Genomic DNA, 25,044 nt, shown 5'->3' with positions numbered 1-25,044 from the left:
CATCACACTTACTTTGATGAAAGCCTAAAGTGAGGACATAGTCTGTAAACCTTTGGTACCATGCTCGAGGAGCCTGTTTCAAACCATATAGTGACTTCTTTAGGCTGCACACATGATCTGGAAAATTCTTATGACGAAAGCCCATTGGCTTATACATGTAAAGCGTTTCATGTAGCGTGCCATGCAAGAAAGCATTAGTCACAACTAATTGGTGAACTGACCATGACCTGGAGAGAGCAATAGATAAGACAATGCGAATGGTTATCGGTTTAACCACCCTTCTAAAACTCTCACAACAATCTATCCCCACCTATTGAGATCGACCATCACATACCAATCATGCTTTGTATAAGCTACCGTCTAACTTAAATTTGTTATTTGTATATAAACAGCTACATGCTACAAATAATATTCATATTTGTTTCACAAGGCACTCATTCCCAAGTCTCATTTTTTAATAAGAGCATGAAACTCATTGTTCATGACATCGTGCCATGCCGGTATGGACAATGCATGGATCAGATTTTTGGGAATTGGGACTATGGTTGAAGTGTGAAGGTTAAGATGGCATTTTGGCTTCACAATCGCGTCCATGTCGCGGGTTCGCATGGTTTGGGTAGGAGCAGTGAGAGGTGGTGGAGGAGGGCTAGAAATTTTAGTAACGGTAGGTGAGATGGGGGTGTTATGAGGGGATGACGGGGGTGAGCTTTGGATTGAGTTTTCGGAGCGTGGAGTCAGCTAGAGGGGAAGGTTGGGCCAGGAGGGTAAGTGGTGGAGTTAGGCGAGGTGGGTTGATGTGGGAAGGTAGGTGCGCTGGTCGGCTGGAGTGGCAATAGCCGGTCGAAAAGGGTGTGGGCTGAGGAAGTAAGGGGATGAATTAATGGGGCCCGACGAGGGAGTGGGCTTGATAGGCCGCCTGGGTGGACCAGTGGCCATAGTTGGACCGGAAAGGGGTGATCAAGAAAAGTATATGATAGTGTACGGATTAGTGTGTTTGCAAACAGAAAGATTGTCTCATCAAAGACAACATGACGGGACACGATAATTTGCTTGGTGCGGAGATTGAAGCACTCGTACCCACAATGTGTCAAAGGATATCCAAGAAAGACACAAGGATAGAACCATTGGTCAAGTTTGTGTATAGAGGTGGATGGTATTATAGGGGTAGCAGTGGCACCCAAAGACCTGTAAATGATCATACGAGGGTGTGCGGTGGTAGAGAAGCCCAGTAGAGGTCTTAGTAGTATGGGGTTTGCAAGGAAGGATGTTTAGGAGATATGTGGTGGTGTCGAGGGTTTGGTTCCAAAACATGTTCGGTAGTGAAGCATGGGCTAACATTGTGAGCACCATGTTGTTGATAGTCCAAATCTTTCGTTCGGATTTACCGTTTTGCGAAGAGTCCTGGGGGCATGAGAGGCGAAATAACATTCCATGGTGATTAAAAAATTGTTAAAATGAAGTATTAGTGTATTCTTTTTTATTATCGCATTGGATTTTTTTTATTTTCTTACCAAATTAGGTTTCAATAAGTTTATGCAGATTACAAAATATTGAAAAAACTTCAGACTTCTTAGAGATTGGGTAAGTCTTTAGAATATTTGTTAAGTCATCCACAAACAATATATAATATCAATGCCCTTCGAAACTTAAAATGGGAGAAGTCCAAAGGTCATTATGTATAATATCAAAGGGTGAGAAGGTGTGAGTGGCAAAAGGTAAACGAACACATTTTCCAAGCACACGTGATTGACCAACATGTTTATTAAGTTTTCCAAAATTAATAGAACACATTCTCTAAAGAGCTACTAGGGTTTAAATATCGGCATGATTGGGTGAGAGATGTGTTATGTGATGTTCTTAAGCGGGCCGGGATCTCTGCCAAAAAGGAGGCTCCAGTAAATTTCCTGACTAACCCCTTAGAGGGGAGGTCTACTTTACGCCCGGCGGACATCCTTATGTTTGGATGGGAAGGGGGAAACACGCTTGTGTAGATCTAACTGGAGTCTCCCCCATTGTCGGGCTCAAGGACAAGGGCTTTGTCGTAGGGCAAACGATGGTCAAGGCATAGGCGAGCAAAGTGGCAAAACATGAGAAAGCCTGCCGGGAGAATCAACATGTGTTTGTCCCGTTTGCGTTTGATACCTTTGGTGGTCTAGCTCCTGACGTTGTGCGACTCTTGAATCGGGTTCAAAAAGTCGTTAACAGTAATTCTTCGTCGCTAAAGGTTTCAAACTTTGTATTTAGTAGAATTGGTTTTTCTATTCAAAAGGGGGTGGCGGCGCAACTTGTTGCCCGACTACCTGCCATTGCTTTGTAATTGTCCTTTTTCATGTGGAATGAAATAGAGATTGCAGTTAAAAAAAATAGAACAAGAATGTTTAAGAGAATGCATTAAAGGTTGTCCCGAATGCCCGAGACGTTGATGCCATATAGTAGATGAAATTGCAGCGAAGGTAGGGGGTGCTGGTGTTGCTTCCAGATCCAAGCAGGAGAGGATATAAATCACCGCTACTGTTGCACCGGAGGATAGGGATCCGGGTCTTGTAATCCTTCACAAGAAAACCAAACATGTCAAATTCAATAGAAACGGAGTTGTCGGTAGTGAACCGTTGAACCGAGATTAAATTTTTGATAAGTTTGGGAGCATATAAGACATCTTTGAGTATAGGTGGTGGGAAGGGTGGGGGTAAGGTTTGTGTGCCTTGTCCAATAACCGGAATAGTCGAGTCATCAGCAACAAATATATTATTAGGCATGTTATTACTAAAAAAAGACTGGAAATTACTTGAGGTGTTGGTCATGTTATCGGTTGCTCCATTGTCCATGTAAAGAGTAGGATCTCGTTGGTTGAGAGACGTGGTGTAAAGTGTCTGATCGATGTTAGTCGGGGTATAGGCGGCATAATGAGCCTGAGTGGGTCGTGGTCTGAGTAATCCATTGGCACCAGTTGCGTTATTAGGCATCTATGTGGTGGGATATGGGCTAGGGGGTAGGTTGGGCCAGTTATTGTTGTTCCCCTATTGGGTGCTTGCGGCCCAAGGCTGATTGGCGGACCATTAGTGGTCGTGGCCCAAGGTGAGAAGGCGCTAGTGGGCCACACAGGCCACCCGAACTGGGCTTTCTGGCCAAAACCATAACCTAGAGAGTTGTTGTAAACGCCCATGCCATGATCATTATTTCGAGCCCTGCCCCGACCACGGGAGCGGCCCTGGCCACAGCCACGGTTCGGTTTGTACAACAATTGTTAGCGTTAAGTGTCCTACCCACGATTTGTGCCATGTGGATGGCTTGATCCGCCTTTCGACTTTCAGTTAGTATCAATTTTGCCCGAGCCTCGTAAAACTTGGAAGAGGGTGTTGTTGTTGCATTGTAGTTGCAATACCTTCGTATTGCTTGTTAAGACCTTGAGACTAGAGATTAATTGAAGAACCAACCTGTCATTTTCTACCGGAGACCCGACATTCGCTAGTTGATCTACGAGCACCTTCAATTGTTGACAATAGGCAGAGATGTTAGGGAACCTGTTAGGATGAGTATTAGAAAACTAGTGGAGAAGGTGGATGGCACGTGAGCTCTTGTCTTTACAGATGTTTTCAAGAGTTATCCATGCATCATACGCTGTGGTATTGGGCTTCGGAATAGTATGCAAAAGGTCATTTAAAATTGTGCCATAGATCCATTGCAAAACAATAGCATCTAGGTGATCCCACATGTCATCGACGGGTAGTTTAGGCTGATGTTTGTTTATATCTTTGGACGAGGAGGCAGCTTTAGCAGGGGGTTTTGGGGAGAGATGATCGATTACAGGGTACGCCTTGCAGTAAATCTTAAATAGTTCACTAGAGGAGGCATGTTGACTCGTTTCCATCTCCGAAGTCATGGGGATATGGCTTTTTATATTGGAGATTGTGGATGCAGGGTGTATTATGGAAGAATCCATGGCAGTAGAATTGAGACGAGAAGCATGTCATTAGATTTCTATTTTGAGTTATAGATTATTCATCCGTTTATACAGGAATTTGCTGACCCTTTGGATTATAGATTTATAGAAGTTAAATTTGCAGATTATTTTTTGTTTCTATTAAGAAAAGTTGTATGTTAATATCATCAAGATATATAACACCCCAACTCGTAAATATATGAAACTATGTGTACACGTAAATGTTTTGGACTATGTGTAGTGAGACGACGCCCCCTGCAGTTTAGCCCATTAGGGCACTAAACACCGCACCACAGAGGCACTATCAGGGAGCCGTAGGTGACACGTGTTTGGTATAGAGGGTAAACAAGCCCAGAGACTCGAGAGCTACTCGTGATCGGCTCGGTTAAAAGCTCGAACGAGCCGAGCCTGAAAAGAGCTCGTTTAGTTATCGAGGCTCAAATACAAAGCTCATTTAGGCTTGTGAGCCTAAACCGAATTTTAGTTTTTTTATATATAATATAATAATGATGATAACATTGGTGAGCCGAGCTTTAGCTCGCTTAAGCGATGTTGAAACGAGCTCGAGCCATGCTTTTAGCTCGTTTGAGGTTGTTCTCGAAATGGCTTGAACCGAGCTCGAGCCTACTCAGGCTCGGCTCGTTTACACTTCTAGTTATATATATATGTGGATATATGTGTATTTAATTTCTCACGCAATCAAAAAGTTTAACTTAGCAAGGAGCTCCATCCACTAAGTCTTACAAAGTTTAGCAAAATTAATGTTCCATCTTTTACCCCACACTATACTGATATTCACATTAGACCCCTATAGTTTCTTTATTTTAATAAAATGTTGAAAAAAGTTGCACAAAAGTATTTTCTTTTTCAATACAACATATTTTTGCAAATGTTCTTCACATGACCCGAATACTATACGACAACAATAGGGCTTTCGGAGCTCCAAAGAACTTCCATCAAATATTAAAGCAAAAAATAAAATAAAATCAAGAATCATAAAAAAAAAGATAAAATTCAAAAGAAATCAAACTCAAGATAATTATCAGGCCCCTTCTTCTCCGGTGCAGCACCGGCCGCCGCAACAGCTTTTTTCTCTCCGGGATTCACCTGCGGCGATGCCGAAAACCGCTCATACTCCACCGGTCTCGGGACCTCAGGCGGGCTAGCGCATCGGATCAAAGCCCAATTAACACCTTCAAAGAATGGATGTTGTTTAATCTCAGTAGCTCCCCTTTTATAAGCAAGTCGGTATTGCGGTTCTTTTACTAACAACCCTCTAATCAAATCACGGGCCGAAAAACTAACCACCGGTGACTCAGGAAACCGCAACGGTTGACCCACCACGTTCATCAAAGTGGCCCGGTTACCGGATCCTTTAAAAGGCGTTTTACCGAACAATAATTCGTACAGAAAGATCCCCAACGTCCACCAATCAACCGCGCTACCATGCCCTTCATTTTTTATGATTTCGGGAGCTAAATACTCGTGGGTCCCGACAAACGACATCGAACGGGCCCCGGTGGGCTCCGCCATGAGCTCTGGTAACGGAGTGACTTGGTGTCGAATTTCGGGCTTTGTTTTCTGTTTTGAATTTGATTTTGATTCTTTTTTGGATTTACTCATGAAGAGTCTAGGAGAGAAACATGATGTGGGGACCACACACGACGGTTGGATACAAGACGTGGGCTCCATGCATGCGGGTTGAGCGAAAAATGCCGAATTCTTTCTGAGAGGATCGGTGTCTAGAGATGCGGATTTGATAAGCGTCGGGCTTACAGAACAACGAAGCGAAAGGTCAAAGTCGGAGAGCATTATGTGACCGTCTTCTCGAACTAAAACGTTTTCGGGTTTTAGGTCGCGGTATATGATCCCGAGCATGTGGAGGTATTCCATTGCAAGGAGTATTTCTGCAACATAAAACCTACAATAAAACTTTGTTATCAGAAAAACTATACAAGAATACATACTTACAAACAGGTCGATTCGAGTTATGTTCTGTCCCAAAAGTGGTTAAAAGTCACCCTAGGGTAACAATTGTGTCTGTTTGGCGGGTTGAATCATTGAACCTATAAGCAACACCCATGTATTTATTCATGTCACAGACATCAACCCTAACCGTCCCTGAACACGACCCATTTCAACCCATTTATATAAGCGAGTAAAACTGGTTAGCAAGTTGTAAGTGGGTTGTAATCAAGTTCTAAACATGGTAAACGGCTTGTAATAAATGGGTTAAATGTGGCGTAAACCGGTCTGACGTGTTAAAAGGTCCAACCCGTTTATTAGACGGGTTAGATATAACAACCCAAAACCTATTTATTTCATTGGCGTGTTTGATTGTTTGTGTCGTTTTCAAGTCGTGTACGAAGTTTTCACCCCTGCCCTAAAGTGGGGTCAAGTTATTCTGCAAAGGCTTCTAATTGTAAGAAGTGTAAGAAGGATTTATAGAGTGACAAGTGTCCAATAACCTAAAACTAAACCCATTACATCACCACCAAAAACCTAAACACCCACCCCCACCCAAAAACCTAAACCCCCACCCCCCAAAAACCTAACCCCCCCCCCCCCCCAACCCCCCGACAAAAAAACCAAAAAAAAACTATACCTCACCAAAAAAACCCCCAAAAAACCTAACCCCCCAACCCCCAAAAATCTAAAAAAAACTAAACACCCACCCCCTACCCCCTCGGCAAAAAAAAGCATTTTTTTTGGTGTGGGTGATGTGTGTGTGTGTGTGGGGGGGGGGGGGGTTAGGTTTTTGGTGGTGGTGGATGTTTAAGTTTTTTTTTTTTAGTGGGGTTTTTTTGTGTAGTGGGTTTAAGTTTTAGGTTATTGGACACTTGTCACTCTATAAATCCTTCTTACAATTAGGATCCTTTGTATTTGATCCTAATCCCCCTAAAGTGTATCCTTAAAGCATAAAACCTCTTAAATCATTATATTCACAAAAATAGGCTACTATTTAAATAATATAATTTTTTGACAAAAAGTATGACCCGACCCGTGCAAAAGTTACCGATTTGGCCTTTTGACACGCCCATTTTGCCGCCTCTACGTATCACATGAACAAATAACAGCAGGAAACTAAAAACTGCCGAACATAAGGACAAGAATTATCATCCTAAACTACCTTAAGGAGTGTTTGGATATGCATTTTGTGACTTTAATAATTAAAATAATCAAGTTTATTAAAACTAGAGATAGGTAGGGTAATTTTGCATAGATCTCCATAATCAGTCTACTTAGGGCAAATTCGTAAAGATTATTTCGACCCTAAATCTTCATCAAGTCAAAGTCTAGTTGACATTCCGAATCAGGCAACAAACTGAAGTGTACGAAACTAAAACAGGACAGTTACATCAAGTTAGAGGTGGCAAGATCCATGAGTCAGGTTCAATGCAACATATGAGTCATTATTAGAACACACTGAAACCGACAACTCGACAAGCTGGGTCGGGTTGTTGACCCTCAAACCCTTTTTTGTCCAATTTTTTATTTTCTTTTTCATAAAAATTATTATTGCGTTGACTGTGATCACATAAACAATAATGCAAATCACTGAATGAAACCATTTAGAAGTTTCGATGCATTAAATACAAACTTTGACTCGTTTTTCAACCTGAATGACACATTCAACTCATTCCGTTGACCGTTTAATATAAAAACACAATCCAAATCGGGCCCAATAAAAAGTGTAATCAGACAGAAGATGATAAATTCACAAACAAGGATGCAAATAAAATTTGGAATCGTATTTTTAGACTAGAATGAGTAAGTTATCGCTCGAAGAACATTTTATGCATAAAACCTCCTAAATCATTTTATTAATTATTTATATAATTACTAATTAGATTATTACTTAAATATCAAGGGCAATTCCTTTAAACCATTCTAAAAGTTCATAACTTTGTATTTACCCTTAAAAAAGAGAGTTTTGGACAACATGTTTTAGGCCGACGCAAACCGTACCAAAAACAACACCGTATCAACCAAACTAATAATATATTTACACAAAAAAAAAACTAAAACTTTTGAACTAATCATGTATAAATAAATATAAACAAAGAAAAAAAAAAGTAGGGATAAGGGATCATACTTTACAGCTTGTTCACAAAACCGTTTACCGGGCTGCCGTTGTCTAAGAGTATGTAAATCACCACCAGGGCAGAACTCCATAACCAAACAGGAGAATTTATCGGTCTCAAAATGCGTATACAACGTAGGAAGAAACGGGTGATCCAACGATTGTAAAATCTCCCTTTCGGTTTGCGCGCGTAACAGTTTCTTACGGCTTTCTAGTGACACTTTATCCATAACTTTCATTGCAAAATAAGATTTAGTACCGCTAAGTTCAGAAAGATACACGCTCCCGATATCACCACAACCTAACCGTTTCAACAGCTTAAAATGGCTCAAACCTAAAACCCCGTCTTTCGATCTAACGGCTTGGATCGCTTCCCATCTTGAATCGTTTGACTTATGCGGTTTATTCATGTTACTACTTAAACTACTGCAACTACTTTCGTCGCTAACGTCGGTACTTGTACTTCCCCTACACATACTACTTTTACCACTTTCAACAAGATCGGTTTTTTCACCGGTTTTTGCGCTTCCGTTATTGTTAGTTGACGCTTCTTTTTGACCCGATAAACATTTTTCTTCATTTTGTTGACACTTTTTGGGCTCTAATTCGGGCTTCTTTTCGGTGAACTTTGTGGGAGTTGTAGGCTCTAAATTGCTAACATTTTCTCCCGGTGGTTTGTTACTAACGGTTTTGCTGATAGACTTTGAATCCATATTTAAGAAACTCCAAAGTTGTTTTGATCGATCAGAGCCACTGCAACATCTGCAACAAGTAAATAGAATTATTATAAATAGGGTTATGGAGGCGCCAAAATCAAATAGCGACACATTAGTGCTACGCTACGCTATTCGCTACAGCACTCGCTATGAGCGCTATTAATAACTATGATCGAGAAACCGACAAATGAATGTAGAAAATGATGAAATGATACTAAAGATCAACCGTATTCTATAACAAGATAAGAAGAGACCCATGAATAAGAAAAGAAACAAAAGTTTAAAAGAAAAAGGGTAGAAGAAAAGCACACAGATCTTACCCACCTTCTATCATCCCCCCAAAAAACCTAATCCAATAATCAATTACACATGAAAAGCAAAACCCACTTGCAGTAACAATCAAAAGACTATATTTCAAAAGTATAAAACAAAAGTAACCCTAAAAAACAGAACCTGAAGTGTTGTCAAAGATCAAAACTTTAAGGTTTTTATTGAGCCCTAAATCAAGAATCAGATGAAACCCACTTGCTGGCGAAGCTTGAGATTTTCGACAGGGGGGTCGAAAACGTATATACCCAAAAATTTCTATAAAACGGGGGGTCGAAAACGTATATACCCAAAAATTTCTATACAAAAACTACATACTCTCCACTACTGAACGAAAAGTTCGGGGGGTCGGCCGCCCCCACTATCCTTCGCCCATGGCAGTAACAATCAAAAGATCATATTTCAAAAGAATGAAGCAAATTAACCCTAAAAACAATCTTGAAGTGTTGACAAAGATCAAAACTTTAAGGTTTTTGCTGAGCCCTAAATCAAGAATCAGATGAAACCCAATTGCAGTAACAATCAAAACATCATATTTCAAAAGAATGAAGCAAATTTAACCCTAAAAAACTGAACTTGAAGTGCTGACAAAGATCAAAACTTTAAGGTTTTTGCTGAACCCTAAATCAAGAATCAGATGGAACCCACTTGCAGTAACAATCAAAGCATCATATTTCAAAAGAATGAAGCAAAATCAACCCTAAAAAACCGAACTTGAAGTGTTGACAAAGATCAAAACTTTAAGGTTTTTATTGAACCCTAAATCAAGAATCACATGAAACCCACTTGCAGTAACAATCAACACACCATACTTCAAAAGTATAACACAAAAGTAACCCTAAAAACCTCACCTGAAGAGTTAACAAAGATCAAAACTTTAGGGTTTTGTTGAGCCCTAAAATCAAGAATTAGATGCAGTGAGTGAGCTCTGGGTTCCCAAATTGTGGTGGAAGATTGTGAAATTGAGGAGAGAGACGAAAAATGGGAGTTGGGTGATTGTGTAATTGAGGAGAGAGAAGAAAAAATTGAGGAATCGAGGGTAAAGTTAAGGCTTGCCACGTTCTTGATATTATTTTATTAAATTGATCTTAAAAGAAAGAAAACATATGGTTACAACTTCTAACTTCCAACATGTACATATTATGGTTTTTTTTTAGCTTTTTTTAACATAGATGAGATGGTTCATTGACAAAGATAAAACTTTTAGGGTCTGTTTGGTATGGGGTAATGGAATGGACGAAGGAATGGAATGGATGAGGTAATGGAATGGACGAGGGAATGCAATGGATCATTACCATTCCATATCTTGTTTGGTTACCATGTGTGAATGGAATGAGTTATTATTGTGTATTGTTCGGTAGGCAAGAAAAACGGAGTAATAAAATCAGTGGTGAGTGTTGGTGGTGGTGGTGGTGGTCGGTGGTAGTGATTGTGGGTGGTTATAGGTGGCGGTGGTGGGTGTCGGCGGCGGCGATGGGTGGTGATGGTGGCGGCGAGTGGCGGTGCGGCGGCGACGACGAGTGGTGGTGGTGACAAGGTGGTCGTTGGTGGTGGGTGGCAGCAGAGGTGGCGGTTGGTGGCGGCCGCGGCGGTTGGTGGCGGCGGTGGTGGTGGCGTCGACGATGGTGGTGGGTGGCGGCGGCGAGTGTCGTTAGCGGTTGGTCGCAGTTGTGGGTGATAACGGTGGCAAGTGGGTGGCGGCGGCGGCGGTGGCTGTCGGGGTGAGGTGGTGGCGGGTGGCGGCGATGGCGTCGGTGGTGGGTGGTGGTGATGGTGGGTTGTGGCAAAGGTGGTGGGTTGTGGTGTTGTTGATGAATTGTGCAAGAGAGGATGGAATGGAAAAAAAACATGGGGGGTGGAAGGAATGATTTTGAGGGAATGGAATGCATTTTGGAATGGGTGATTCCATTCCATTGACCAACCAAACACCCTTTTCTTCTTTCCCTCGTAATCATCCATTCCATTCCACCTCTCATTCCTGCATACCAAACACTACCTTAAACATCTAGATAAGGAAAAAGGAGATTTTGGGTTCAAGTCCCACAGATGACATGAAATTAAAGAAATTTGCCGTTCAAAAAAAACATATTATGGTTTTAGCTTTTAAGGCAATTGGGCCAAGCCAATGAACTCTAGCTCAAGTGATAGAATGACTTGAGTTCTTCTTTGAAGACTCAAGTTCAATTCTCATTTGATGCAAAAAATGAGTGAGGCACTGGTGGGCAGTGATAGGAGGAGATGCAGGGAAATCTGGGTTCGATCCTCGCGCAAAACGGCTTTTACTGGTAATTTTACCGTCGTGCCTACGGGCGGATGGGTTACCGGGTTTTCCCCGGAATTGGTGGTGAACGACTCGGGTTACTCTCGGAGTACTCCGTTTATCCAGTGGGTGCCCCGAGAGTGCTCGGGATTGATTTGTTGGCCGTTCAAAGAAAGGCAATTGGGCCAATGAGGTAGTGGTGGAGTGGTTGGGAAAATACTTGGTGTTTCTTGTGATCCAGGTTTAACTCTCACTCTCCCTATTATTTTCTATGGCTTCCAGGAAAAGGGCGAATACTGGTGGCGCCGGTTCTACTTGGATGGGAGGCGAGATTTTACCGATTATTTCATTGTTATGCCTTCAGGCGGGTGTAGGTCGGGTTTCCTCGCATCTGAGGAAAGCTGAAGGGCTAGTGACGGTTGAGTAGTCAACCTTAGCTACAGTGCTCAGTATCATAGTGGTTGACACATTATTCCTTACCATTAAAAAAAAGCTTTTAAGGCAACTGGGAAATTTTATTTTTCCTGTCTTGACTGAAATTTAGTAGACAAAGTAATTTCTTGCCTTTTCTTTCATTTAAAGTAGTTGACCAAATGTTTAAACAAACGCTACTATTGAATTCATACTTTTGTTTATTTTTATATGGTTAAAGCTAACAGTACAAGTCCAAAAACTAAGAGTACAAGTATGAACTTTTTCTTTTAAGTAAGAGTAAATTACGTTTTTGGCCCCTGTGGTTATATCAGTTTTACTATATTGGCCCAAAATAAGAATTTTTAACAGATCAGCCCCCATGGTCCCATTATCTAACCGTTTTGGCCCCTAAGTCTAACCAAACCCTAACCCTGGTTAATTTCTTGGTCACATGGGTTGCACATGATGGGTAAAATTGTAATTTCCTCTCCCCCTTTTATGACTTTATAAATAAAACCCAAAATCATCATTTTCTTAAACAAATCAGATCATCATCTGCATCTCTCTTGAACAAAAACCCAGATCTGATTTCTTGAACAAATCATATCATCATCATCTGCGTGTCTTGAACAAATCATCATCTGCATCTCTTGAACAAAAACCCAGATCTGATTTCTTTAACAAATCAGATCATCATCATCTGCGTGTCTTGAACAAATAGTACGGTTGATTGATGGTATGGTGATGATGGTGGTGAAGAACGGTGACTGGAGAAGACGATTGATGTGGGTTACCAGTGATGATGAGAGGGTGGTTCACGGTTGTAGGTGGAGGTTGTGGTGGACATCGGAGGTTGGTTCGACGGGGAAGACGATGGAGAAGAATGGCCGGTGGATATCAACTCCGTTCAAACATCCGGCGACGATTGACACAGCGACGATCGATTCCGTTCAAACATCCGGCGACGATTGAATCACCCAGGTCAGTCGGATTTGGGGGTTTCATTCGAACACACAAAACACTGAATTTGGGTTTTGTTTTTTATTTGTTCTTTGACAATTTTGTGTTAAGAATTTAGGGGGTGTTTGGATGTTGTTTATGTGGGGATGATGATGATGGCGATGATCTGGGTTAGATGATGATTGTTCTTGAAGATTAGGGTTTGAAGATGATGATGTGCAGATGATGGGTTCTTGAATTTAGCTTTTGTTTTTTTTTTTATTTGTTCATGTTCATGTAGATGAAGAGTGTTCTTGAAATCTGGGTAAGTTCATGTAGATGAAGAGTGTTTTTGAAATCTGATGAAGATCTGAAACTGATGTGCAGAAACTTTTGGTTTTTTTTTTTTTTTTTGTTCAAGTTCATGTAGATGAAGAGTGTTCTTAAAATCTGGGTAAATAGAAATTAGATTTAAAGGGGAAGAGAAATTACAAAAATACCCTTGCATGTGACAAATAATTAACCAGGGTAATGGATGGAGTTAGTCTCAGGGGCCAAAACGGTTAGATAATGGGACCATGGGGGCTGATCTGTTAAAAATTCTTATTTTGGGCCAATATAGTAAAACTGATATAACCACATGGGGCCAAAAACGTAATTTACTCTTTAAGTAAATTACAAGTTTTGTCCTTTATGTTTCTGTCACGGCCCCTGACCCGGTTTGACCCGTTTCAGAAGCCGCGGGACAGAAATCCCGTGGTAATTATTTAATTGAGTTTAACAGCGGAGGTTTATTATCAGGATCGTTGTAAAGCTAAAATTTGCTCGATTATTTTATTTCACAACTCGGGATAAAATCCCGGTAATTTACAATAACATGATTTTACTGAGAAATCTTTATTTTTAGAAAACATATTTCTCTATTTTATAATGAGCCACTTTCTTAAGCTTGAAATGCTCCCAGCACTTTTCCTGAATTACAATAGATCACCTGAAACATGTTTGAAAAAGATTTTGTCAGCGGGAAATACTGAGTGAATCATTCTATTTATTAAAATGACTCGTTTATTATAATTTACAGTATTAAGAGTTTTTACATATGTTCCTGATATCTACCAATTACCCACAGTATTTGTCACTTGACCGGATCTGTGACTATGGTCATATCACCATTGGCTGCCCCAATGAATGACGTATATCACTTAATTTTAGGTTCGCCCACCTAAAGTGATAACAACAATAGTAATGTGCACAATACCCCACATACCGGCTGTAATTTGGTGATTACATAAACTTAATCACTGTAATTATAATTCTGAAAATAATTTGGAGTATTGTAAAACAGTTGATAAAAAGAGAATGACTCACATTGCAGATTTAATACGGACAGAATATGGATTAGCCTTGTTAACCTAATTTAAATAACAATGCCCACAAAACCGAGTTAGTAATCAATACAGCAGTTACGATAACTCACGAGATCAAATTCTCACAATGAACGACAAAGTGCGATACTTAAACATCCATCGAATTAACGACGAACGCCAAAGTATAACCCTAATGTGGGCGGCACTTAAACATTCATTGGATATATTGATCGGTCGGAAAATGAATCGTAATAGCGATCGAGTTATTACCCTGATTGCGGCAGCGTTTCGAGATCGGTGTGTGTTTGTGTAGTATACAGAGTATAACTCTGCGTATATTTCGACTTTTAACGTCGTTTTTGTGCCCAGATTCAAGTGCCAATGTCCTCTATTTATAGGCAAATTTTCACCCCCGTCGCGTGACGCGAGGGGTACCCCCATGGGCGTCGCGTGACGCGAGGGGTCACCCTACTCCATAGGGTAGCCCTTCGTGCATGTAGGCTAGCTGAGTCGACGGAATTTTAAAATTCGAAGTTGACAGCTAGTTATTGTGATAAACTTCAACTAGGGTTTATCCTCCCCTGAGTTTTAGGGGCCCTAATCCTGATTCCAAATGTTCTGAAAATTTTAAGGTTAATTCAGAATTACTTGGGTTTCTCAATTAGGGTTTCCTATTGGACAATTTATTTAAATAAATATAACTTTTGATGAGAGTTGTTACAGTTTCTACTAAATTGCAGACGGTATTCTTTACCTTTAAATTTGAGGAGTTTTGTCCTTAACGTTTCAAAATCTTGCACGTGGGACATCTGTCGGCGGCGGGTTAATTCCGAGTTATGTCCTTTAGCCCTAACTCAGTCAGATTTTTTGTTAAATATGGTCATGTACCTTGCACATGAGGGTATTCTTGTCATTTCAAATAATATGGGCTATTGTGTAAAGAAGTTTTATCCGGGGACTATTTTGTTAAACAAAAAATAAAATTTAAAACACCATAATCTATCACCAACTCCTTCATCATTAATCCTACTTTCTCTCTCCACAACTGGGTCTTTCCTTCTCCCATTCCATCTCCAGCATCACCACAGCATCCCCACCGGCACAACCGTAAATCACCGCCAACATCCAATCGCATTTTCCCTACCTCTAGGGGTCTCCATCCTCCTCACCACCATCATGACCCCACCAGCCCGTGAGCCCTAAGCTCTGCCGCCCATCCGCCACCGTAGACAGCAATTCCAACGTCGCCTGCACCCTCTCCGCCACCGCACCACCGTCCAAATCCACCAACACCTCCACACCCTTCCTCCATCGCCACATGCTGGTTACACTCCCCTAAACAAAGCATGAGTAACACCCTTTCCGCCTCCACACATTTGTTGCCGGTTTTGCAGTTGCTAGGTGGTGGAAGGTGAGTGTGGATTTCAAGAATATTTATAAAAAAATGAACATACATATACAGGGATGGTATGCTTACCAGATTTTGTTTACAAAATCACAACCGAACTTAAAGATGAATTCTAGGAAATTTGAAGTTGAATAAGCTGAATCAAAGTTAGGATTTTGGTGAATTCATCAAGTTTGAAGGCCAGTACTTAATTAACTTATTATAGTTTGACTATCTTACCATTTTCAAAACCTAGAAACAAAATTGGGACTAAATATCTTCATGCTTGAAGCTTCTGACATAGCAAAGCTGAGAGGGATCAGAGGTTTTATGGAGAGAGAAAGTATGATTAATGATGAAGGAGTTGGTGATAGATTATGGTGTTTTAAATTTTATTTTTTGTTTAACAAAATAGTCCTTGGATAAAACTTCTTTACACAATAGCCCCTGTTATTTGAAATGACAAGAATACCCTCATGTGCAAAACACAAGACCATATTTAACAAAAAAATCTGATTGAATTAGGGCTAAAAGACATAACGTGCAGGATTTTGAAACGTTAAGAACAAAACTCGTCAAATTTAAAGGTAAAGGGCACCACCTGCAATTTGGTACAAACATAAAGGACAAAACTTGTAATTTACTCTTTTTCTTTTTTTTACTTTTCGGTCACCACGTGTCTTGAGCAGTTTAAGCCATCATTTAAGCACTTATGCTAATCTGAGTTCTACAATAAGGGCAGGATAGATGGGGACTTCGGGGATCTCAAATGCCTAAATTATGTGGTTTTAGTCTGACCACTGTTGGGTATCGAATCCAACAAATAAGTTTAAAATAAACCTACTTAAACACACTAAAAATAGTATGAATGGAAGTCAGGTTCGTGTCCACAGGGATCCAAATTAACTAGATTATATCAAAAAGTTTTGGACACATGTACGGTTGTTTGGGGGGGGGGGGGTTAGAGTAAAAATTAATGACAACGAATAATTATAAAAAATGTCAATTAATCCTAGTCCTTGATTATCAATACACAAGTGTATAGACAAAGCTAAATCAAGGGTCATGATTTGATGATGAAAATATACTAGTGTATATTATGATTTGATGATGTAAATTAATGATCGGAATTTGTTCACTTAATTCACAAATACATTAGTGTTCACTCTAGAACCTCACCCATAAAAATAAAAAGAAAGATTACTGTACAAGAGAAAATAAGTGTACAAGAAGTTTGACCCTTGATTTGCAAGATCAATGGTTGAGATTAAGTGGTCACCAAATATAGAATTCACATAACTAAAAAGGGAAAGAAGTGGAGAAGATGGCAAAACAGGAAAATCCAATATTGTTGACTCATAAACCCACTTCCCCCCTTGATTTTCAAATGACTGTAACTTTTTAACACGTTAATATTTTTATAAAAATTACACCGTATTAACGAACATTTCATTCTCTTTAATTCGACCAGCTCATTGTTATAGTTTTCTTTAAAAAAATTGCAGGATTTTGAATACATATTACGTGATTTTGAATACCCGGTAAATGACTACGTGATTTTGAATACCCATTACGTGATTACATGATTTCAAATCAACATATAATAACAACACAATATCGTATATTAGAGATTTAATCATGTAGTAAAGCATAAAGAATTAAGTTCTTATTATTGAATGTGTATTCACGTAATAAGCATAATTGTATTAACATTAGTTATAACAAATCATATTCATATTGAATGTGTAATCACGTAATGAATTTATATTGAATGCGTAATAATTTATGTTGAATGTGTAATCATGTAATGGGTATTAAAAAAACATGTAGTCATGTACCGGGTATTCAAAATCACGTAACGTGTATTCAAAGTCCTGTAATTTTTTTAAGAAAACTATAGTAATAGGTTGCTCGAATTAAAGAGAATGAAATGCTCGTTAATACGTTGTAATTTTTTTTTAATATTGACATATGAAAAAGTTATGGTCGTTTGAAATTAAAGCGGAAAACCAGTTTAAGCGAAAAATACCATTATACCCTTCCTTCTTTAAACTGAAAAAGGAAAATGTATGGTCATGATTCTCTCCCGTTTCGTATGGAATTTTTGTGTGGTACATGATCTTTTATCTAAAAATAAAATAAAGATTAAAAATTATTGTTCACCCTTTATGAAAAGAATGAGTCAACCATAAAGTTGTGTGATATACTGGTATGATTGGCTTGGTTTGTTAAGTTCACATGTGCCTAGATTTAAGGGACACGTAAAAAAATCATATAACATCCTTATATCAATTTTTTTTTTTTTTTTTGAAAAGTGTGAATTATTCGTGAATATCGGGAGGTTTAGCATACGTTGTCTTAATTGGGTCCGCGCTAGAGAGCCCTTCGCATAATACATCCCCAATTTAAACCCCTTAATGAGAAACCTCTATCATCCAGACTCAAACTTGAGACATGCAAAGGAAAAATCACCCGCACCCACTATAGGAAAAACTTAAATACCCGTAGCCATCACTAAATCACTATTGATGGTTCTATATCAAAATATAAATTGAAAAAATGTATGTTAAGAACAAACGAATAAGAACAAGTTTAATTTTAAAAGTTATATATTAGAAAATACTTTAGTTGATTTATTTGCTTTTTTTATCACACCGTGTAGCTATTCTTTTAGTTTTGAAAGAGAGAACCTTCTCGAATGGCGATGAAATATATTAAAAAAAAAAAAAGAAAAAGAAAAACCATCACAGCAGTTAACCAAGAGCTAAATAACCTTTGGTGCATGGTTTTGTATATGATTAAAAGCCAGAACCTCTGTAAGAAGTTTTATAATTACTCATAAGCCGAGCTAAATCAAATCCGGGCTCAGGCTCGACTCATTTACACCGTAAGACGTTTTAGTTAACATATATTTTCCAACAAATACAAAGAAATAACTATTTCAAGTAGCTCACAAATTCAATACATTCAACATTATACAATCATAACATATTGAACCAAATCCACATGCCATGGAACCAGAAATGTTTGTATTCTGCTTCCTATTCCCAACTTTCGACTAAAAAAATTAAACTACTTCATGTATTTTTGAAGAAACTTGCGATGGAAGTCACTGCGAATGGTGTCATTAATAAAGCGCTTCGGAGCCTTGGTTTCCCCACGAGCTTGGTTCTTAAAAACCACATCATCATCCCACCTGGAAAATTCTTATTAGGAGTCGAATGGAAAAAAAAAACAAAAAAAAACGTAGCAAAGTCGGTGGGGGTGGGCCGGATTTAGGGGTGTAAAATTCAGACACTACACAAACTTGACATGAAAGTTGCGGGTTTGGGTTTAGTCTGAACAGGTTTGGATCAAACCAGTGAACACGTTCAGCTAAACGGCTTGTGTCATGTAAACTCTTCGCCTGTTTAACCCATTTATTTAACTTTTATTTTTTTAAATGTGCTTTAGCCTTTATGTAATAAACTTAAAACTATTTGAGTATTTACATGCCAATACTAATTAGTTTTAAAATGGTGACATAGTTTAAGCATAATTGCTTAAAAAAATAGAATAATATCTCAAATTCAAATTCTAAATTTTAGAGCATTAATATTCGAAATAAGATAAATAATTTGTTTCCACGTTAAAAGGGTCGTGTTGGTGTCAACCCGCGAATACACATGTCGTGTTCGGGTTCGACCTGCCAACCTGCAAAGACTACCCGAGTTGACCCAAAAAGAATTGCCATTTTTTTTCTTATGAGTAACTAGTGTTAAATATGATTAGAACAAAAAGCAAATTGCACGAAATAGGAACACCCTTTACACATTTTCCTTATTTTTTAGCAAACCGATTTTGAAATAGGCATGTAACTGAAACAAACTTACATTTCATTACCAATTTAAGCAACAAAGTTACAATTTATTACTTCTTGTAGCTATGTGGGATTATTTAAAAGGTTAACAAATTACCGGCAGCCCATCTTATTTACATGTTTGACCCGAGAATCAACCCATGCCTAAAGAAAATGGGTTATAGTTATCCCTTGTACACATGAATACAGACAAAACAACTCACCTTCGCTTTACATTAAAAGATGTTGCGTTATTAAGCAACGGGTTTCCTCGTATTGTTTCTGCCTCCTTGAGTTTAAGTTCCTGTTCTCGCTCTTCACGTTCCTATAAAAGAAAATTAATTAATCACATTTAATGGTTAAAAAGGTAACTATTGATTTTCATAACCATCGGTTGGTTGTTAATGGTTAAAAAGGTAACCTTATGTGAGTGGTAATAAATAATATGTTCTTAATAGAAAAAAAATATACAATTTGGTTGTAAACCATAGCCTTAATGCTATTTATCATAACCCAATAACTAGCACATTAATTATGATTTTAAAACCGTACTATGACAATAATAACCTGAACCTATAAGGCTATAAATAAATGAAGAAAAAAAATTGTATGCTAAAGATAGCCCTTGAGACTATAGTTGACAACTGATTTTCATAACCATATAGGGTGTTAGTTATTAATAGTTAATAGTCAAAGACGCTTAAGTAAATATAAAAATTTGAAAAAAAAAAGTAAACTCACTTGGCGGCGTTTCTCCTCGGCTCTTTCCTTTCTTATTAATTCAAGCTCTGCCATAAGAGCTTCTTCATCATCCTCGTCATCATCATCTTCATCACTAACCACAGAAAAAATGTCATAAATATTAAAATTACTGTAGTAGCTGAGATAACTAAAAAGATGTAGTTACTCTTTCTAATATACAAAACCTTTTAAGCACTTATGTCAACCAATATAAATGTTCAGGCACAAACAAAATTTCTACAAAGTGGCAAAAATGGATAAAGCTGGATCGTGTGCACAAAACTACTATAAATAGATTAAAAGAAAGAAAAAAACCAATAACAAATAAGACCACTGGATGTAAAAAAATATGGTCGATCCTATAAGTGTAAAGTAAAACCGTAAAGTAAAATTTTAGTTGATTCATCTCAAAACAGTTGTTTATGGTCCGTGTTACCATTTTAGTTTGTCTCAAAATAATCGTCCACATTTAAGAACAAGGAAAAATTATAAGTTTTGTCCTTTATCTTTATATCACTTTTCAGGCGGTGTCCTTTTTAACGAATGTTGACAGGCGGTGTCCTTTACTAGGTATTTTGTTGCAAGTTTAGTCCTTTACACCCAGCCCAGTTAAAAAAACCCAGTTAATTATTGACAAGCGGTGTCCTTTACTAGGTATTTTGTTGCAAGTTTAGTCCTTTACCAAGGTATTTTGTTGCAAGTTTAGTCCTTTACACCCAACAATTAACAGGGTTTTTTAACTGGGTTGGGTGTAAAGGACTAAACTTGCAACAAAACACCTAGTAAAGGACACCGTCTGTCAACATTCGTTAAAAAGGACACCGCCTGAAAAGTGGTATAAAGATAAAGGACAAAACTTGTAATTTTTCCATTCTACCTTTAGTTGACTTTATCATTAATATTACAATTTGCTAGACAATTGCATCTTAAAAGCGTCATGGGTAAAATTGTCGAAATAGTATCACAAAAGAATCATCAGCATCTGCACTGTGAGAAAAGATACCTGTCATCGTCACTTTTTTCATCTTCATCAGCATCATCAGCATCTGCACTGCGAGGAAAGATACGGTCCTCCACTTCTCTCCTTGAACCTAAACCAATAGTATAATATTTTCAGATTATATTTTTTTACACATACGTAACAGTAACAGTATCAGTAACCATTAAAAGCAATTCATTATAATATAATATCGACTTAATAAGGTTAATATTCACCTTCTAGTAGATGATGGCCACCCTTTCTTCGATCTCTGTCTTCTGCAATCATACACAAGTTGAAAAAGTCAAACTACTTACAGATCCCCACACCCAAACTACAAAAAAAAAAAAAAAAATAGAAGTTAAAGTGAAATTACCGCTATAACCCTTGTCTTTAGATGAAAAGTGCCTTCGTTCACGCTCCTCCAACTCTTCTTTGAGATCTCTCCTTTCTAGTTCTTCCTGTGTGTCTTGACCCTCCTTTCTGTAGTAATAAACACGAATCAACTTTAATAAACAGCAAAAACGACACAACATCTAATAAAATAAAGATCACATGGCATATTAATATTAAGTTAGTTAACTAGGAATAGATTATACATTGCCATGTAGGATTGGTTTGTTATAAATACAACTTTCTCCAGATTATTGATCGTGGTATATACTCGTATTCTCGTAATGAAAAGAATAGTGGACTCGATTGACGAATGAGAACTACTCTCGGTGTCTACTATTCTTTAGTCTTTCTCTCTCTAAAATTTCCCTATCATGTCTCGGCGCTCATCGGTTCTAACTCTATTATAGAGATTTTCATTAAAAAATTATCTGCAGATCTTTACTTTGTGCTACCTGTTGACCACCAAAAGGTAATATCTCATAGATGTTAACACTTAATAGCAAATAGCGGAGGATCGTGACAAGCTACCTATACACTACGTAGCAATAGCGATGAAATGGTGGGCACTATTTTATGTTTAGCGAGATAATTTTAGAAATATTTTATGTGTACTTTATCAGTATTTTATCAAAATATGTTGTTTTCATATGTATTTTTTTAAATGGAAATCCTGCTATTTTATATGCATATATTATCGCTATTTACATTTAAAAAAACTATAATCCCGCTATTTTCACGCGAAGCGCCAAAATCAGATTGCGGCCTTGGTTTTAAAATGCGAGCATAATGCGTGATGCGCCCGATGCGCTGATGAGAGCGCATCGCCACAGCTGACGCGTTGCGTTTACGTGATGCGAGAATAAGGCGCTGTTTTCGCATACTGCGCTCCAATGCACGCAACTTTTTTCCAGATTATATGAAATGGGTTGGTTTTTCCAATAATTAGTATCTTAGCATGCTTGATTTGGACCAACATGGTTCCTTAACACCTTTTGTGGTTCTAGAAACATTTTGGTATGCTTGATTTAAACAATCAATCAATCAATCAATCAATCATACCCAGTAAAATCCCACATATAGCAAAGCTATTTGTAGGGTCTGGGGAGGGTGGGATGTAGGCACAAATCTTATCTTCGTATTACATCAGTATTTTTCGTTTAAGTATGTTTTTATAAGTTGTTATGTGCTCGCATCATGCATCACGCATCAGATTTTTGAACCAAATGCATCGGAGCGCATCACGCAATTTAAAACCAAGATTGCGACCTATTGACGCACGCCACGCTAAACGCTATAGCGAGCGCTATGATCGCTATTAACAACACTGTAATATCTCTTGTTATCATCTAGAATAAGTGCATATCTGTGGCTCAAAACTAAAAAGATCCTTCAAAGAAATTCTATTGGGCAGAGCTATACAAACACCACTAACACACTATCCATACGCCAATGACGTGTCATACAGACCGTATGATAGGGTGAAAACTGGTTATAACAGGAATACGGGACGTATGATTCCACGAAAAGTGGTCATATGGGTTATATGCATAATTGTTAATGACGAATAGCGAATAGCGATAAGGTACCTATATGCTACATCATGGTTTTAAAAAACGAGGCGAAAACGAGTCTGAGGCGCGCCTCATGGGGTTTTTACTGCATATGCGCCACAAAGGGGCTGAGGCGCTAAGAAAGGCTGCGCCTCAGGTGCGCCTCATGGGATTTTCATAGTTGTTTTTTGATGTTTTTGACTTTTTGTGTCAATTTCAAGCATTTCATGTCTTTTTTTATGTATGTTTTTGATGATTTTGATGAATCTGATGATGAAATTAGTTAGTATTATTATTTTTATAATATATATAATTTTTATATTTATTTATTAATACCGCCTCGGCCTTACGCCTTGTTTCGCCTCATGAGGCGAAGGGAAAATGCCTCGAAACTCGTTTCCGTTCTTTTAAACCTTGTGCTACATAGCTAATAACGATAAATAGCGAGCGGCTATTTTATAAATAGTGACACACTAAAAAAATTAGAATTTTATACGTATATTATATCAAAAAGCCCTGGTATATTTGCTATTTTACATGTATATTTAACAAAAACCTAAAATCCAGCTATTTTATAGCTATATTTAGGGGGTGTTTGACTTAGCTTTTGTGACTTATTGACTTTTCCCCTCACATACACTCCCAATCCCAAACACCATTTAACTTTTCAAAAAGTCAATAAGTTATAAGTTGGCTACAATAAGCACTCCCATATACCCCCTTAATTGCTATTTATATTAAAAAAACAAAAAAAAAAAGATAAAAATTAAAGTGTCGCTATTCTCGCTATCCATCGCTACAACCCTAATAGCGACACTAGATCTATACGCTACGTAGCGCGCTATAGCGATCACTACGATCGCTATTGACAATTATGGTTGTATGAGGGCCAAATCATACGACCCCTATGATGTTTTCACTGACAATAAAATAACCGATGTGACCACTGACAAATCCATACTCCTGTATGACCTTTCTTCCATTTTCATATGACACATACGGCCTGTAACGATCGTACGTTTGCCAACTCTCAACATAACTAACCTAGATGCACACCTAACTACTAAGCCCAACTTTATATATATTCTAATATCAGCAACAAAATTCTTCGAAATGTACAAAAATTGAAGTCTCGGATATTAAAAAAAAAAAAAAAACCTTGGTTTGAGAGTTGTGTGAGAAGCAATATCCCTGGAAGAATACTTCTGAGACGGACCGAAAATACGAGTTCCACCTTGTTCATTACCGCCTTTAGCAGGCGCCCATGTCGGTCTAGCAGCCGTTGTCATGTTCACTCACAATTCTTTCTCAAACAACCTGTCAATTCAACCGAAAACACAATCGATCACAACAACGGTGTGTTCTTCAAGACTAACATGTTATATCGAACCCTAAACAGTTGTAGACCTAAAACTGGCTAAGCTTATATTGGAATCATGTTCAATCATCGACACAACGGTGAGTTGTTGGAGATTAACATTTAACAAAATTATATCGAACCCTAATAAACAGTTATAAATACATAAGAGAAACGAATGAAATCTAGTGAAATTTTGAATTCAAACCGAAAGAGAAGAACTAAACGGTGTGAATTGAAGTCTAGGGTTTTACCTGATACGGTGATGGTGTTGTGTTCTATGATCGTTTGGGAGAAATTGGGGATTTTTACATTATGAATTTGCTATTTATTTCGGTTGACGGAACTAGTGGTATTCATCAGCGCGTTACGACGGGAGTTTGATTATGCTATTTATGGCATCAGAATGACAATGGCACTCATACAGCAATCAAAAAGAAAATCGGTAAAATAAAGGATATCAACACTTATTTGACGTAGACGCGAAACTATAAAACGAATATTAGTAGTGGTTCCGTAAGTACCGAAACCGATACCGATGTTGTTGCTCGGAATCGTGTTCTATTGATATTGTTGGAAGGGTATCGGTTCGATTCATCGCGGTACAAGTACAATATCAACACTCGCTATAGATTACGATACTAAAAATGGAAAACTATAAAAATGAATATCAATAATGGTTATGTTAGTACCGGTACCGATGTCAGTCGGACTCGGTGTTGTACTGATATTGTTGGATGGTATCGGTT

At 38.3% G+C, this 25,044-nt stretch overlaps 2 protein-coding genes across 2 annotated transcripts; both read right to left on the bottom strand.

Moving 5' to 3' along the window:
* Window positions 1–4,773: 4,773 nt before the first annotated feature.
* On the bottom strand, window positions 4,774–10,122 carry LOC110873575 (serine/threonine-protein kinase D6PK). The gene is made up of 3 exons (XM_022122523.2): window positions 9,919–10,122; window positions 8,037–8,786; window positions 4,774–5,861 (listed from the first exon to the last, which is right to left on the bottom strand). Exons 2-3 carry the CDS (start codon window positions 8,735–8,737, stop codon window positions 4,955–4,957), a joined length of 1,608 nt encoding a protein of 535 aa, XP_021978215.1. The 5' UTR covers window positions 8,738–8,786; window positions 9,919–10,122; the 3' UTR covers window positions 4,774–4,954.
* Window positions 10,123–18,247: 8,125 nt separating this feature from the next.
* LOC110873574 (protein CWC15 homolog) lies at window positions 18,248–24,768 on the bottom strand. Its single transcript, XM_022122522.2, has 8 exons — window positions 24,550–24,768; window positions 24,097–24,255; window positions 21,369–21,475; window positions 21,229–21,270; window positions 21,017–21,104; window positions 20,014–20,107; window positions 19,497–19,597; window positions 18,248–18,630 (listed from the first exon to the last, which is right to left on the bottom strand). The coding sequence occupies exons 2-8, from the start codon at window positions 24,225–24,227 to the stop codon at window positions 18,507–18,509; spliced, it is 687 nt and encodes a 228-aa protein (XP_021978214.1). The 5' UTR covers window positions 24,228–24,255; window positions 24,550–24,768; the 3' UTR covers window positions 18,248–18,506.
* Between the last annotated feature and the right edge of the window lie 276 nt (window positions 24,769–25,044).

The sequence above is a fragment of the Helianthus annuus genome, chromosome 8 (assembly GCF_002127325.2).
Source record: "Helianthus annuus cultivar XRQ/B chromosome 8, HanXRQr2.0-SUNRISE, whole genome shotgun sequence".
NCBI lineage: Eukaryota > Viridiplantae > Streptophyta > Magnoliopsida > Asterales > Asteraceae > Helianthus > Helianthus annuus.
The sequence above is the reverse complement of the archived record's forward strand: the minus strand, read 5'-3'. Positions and strand labels throughout refer to the sequence as shown.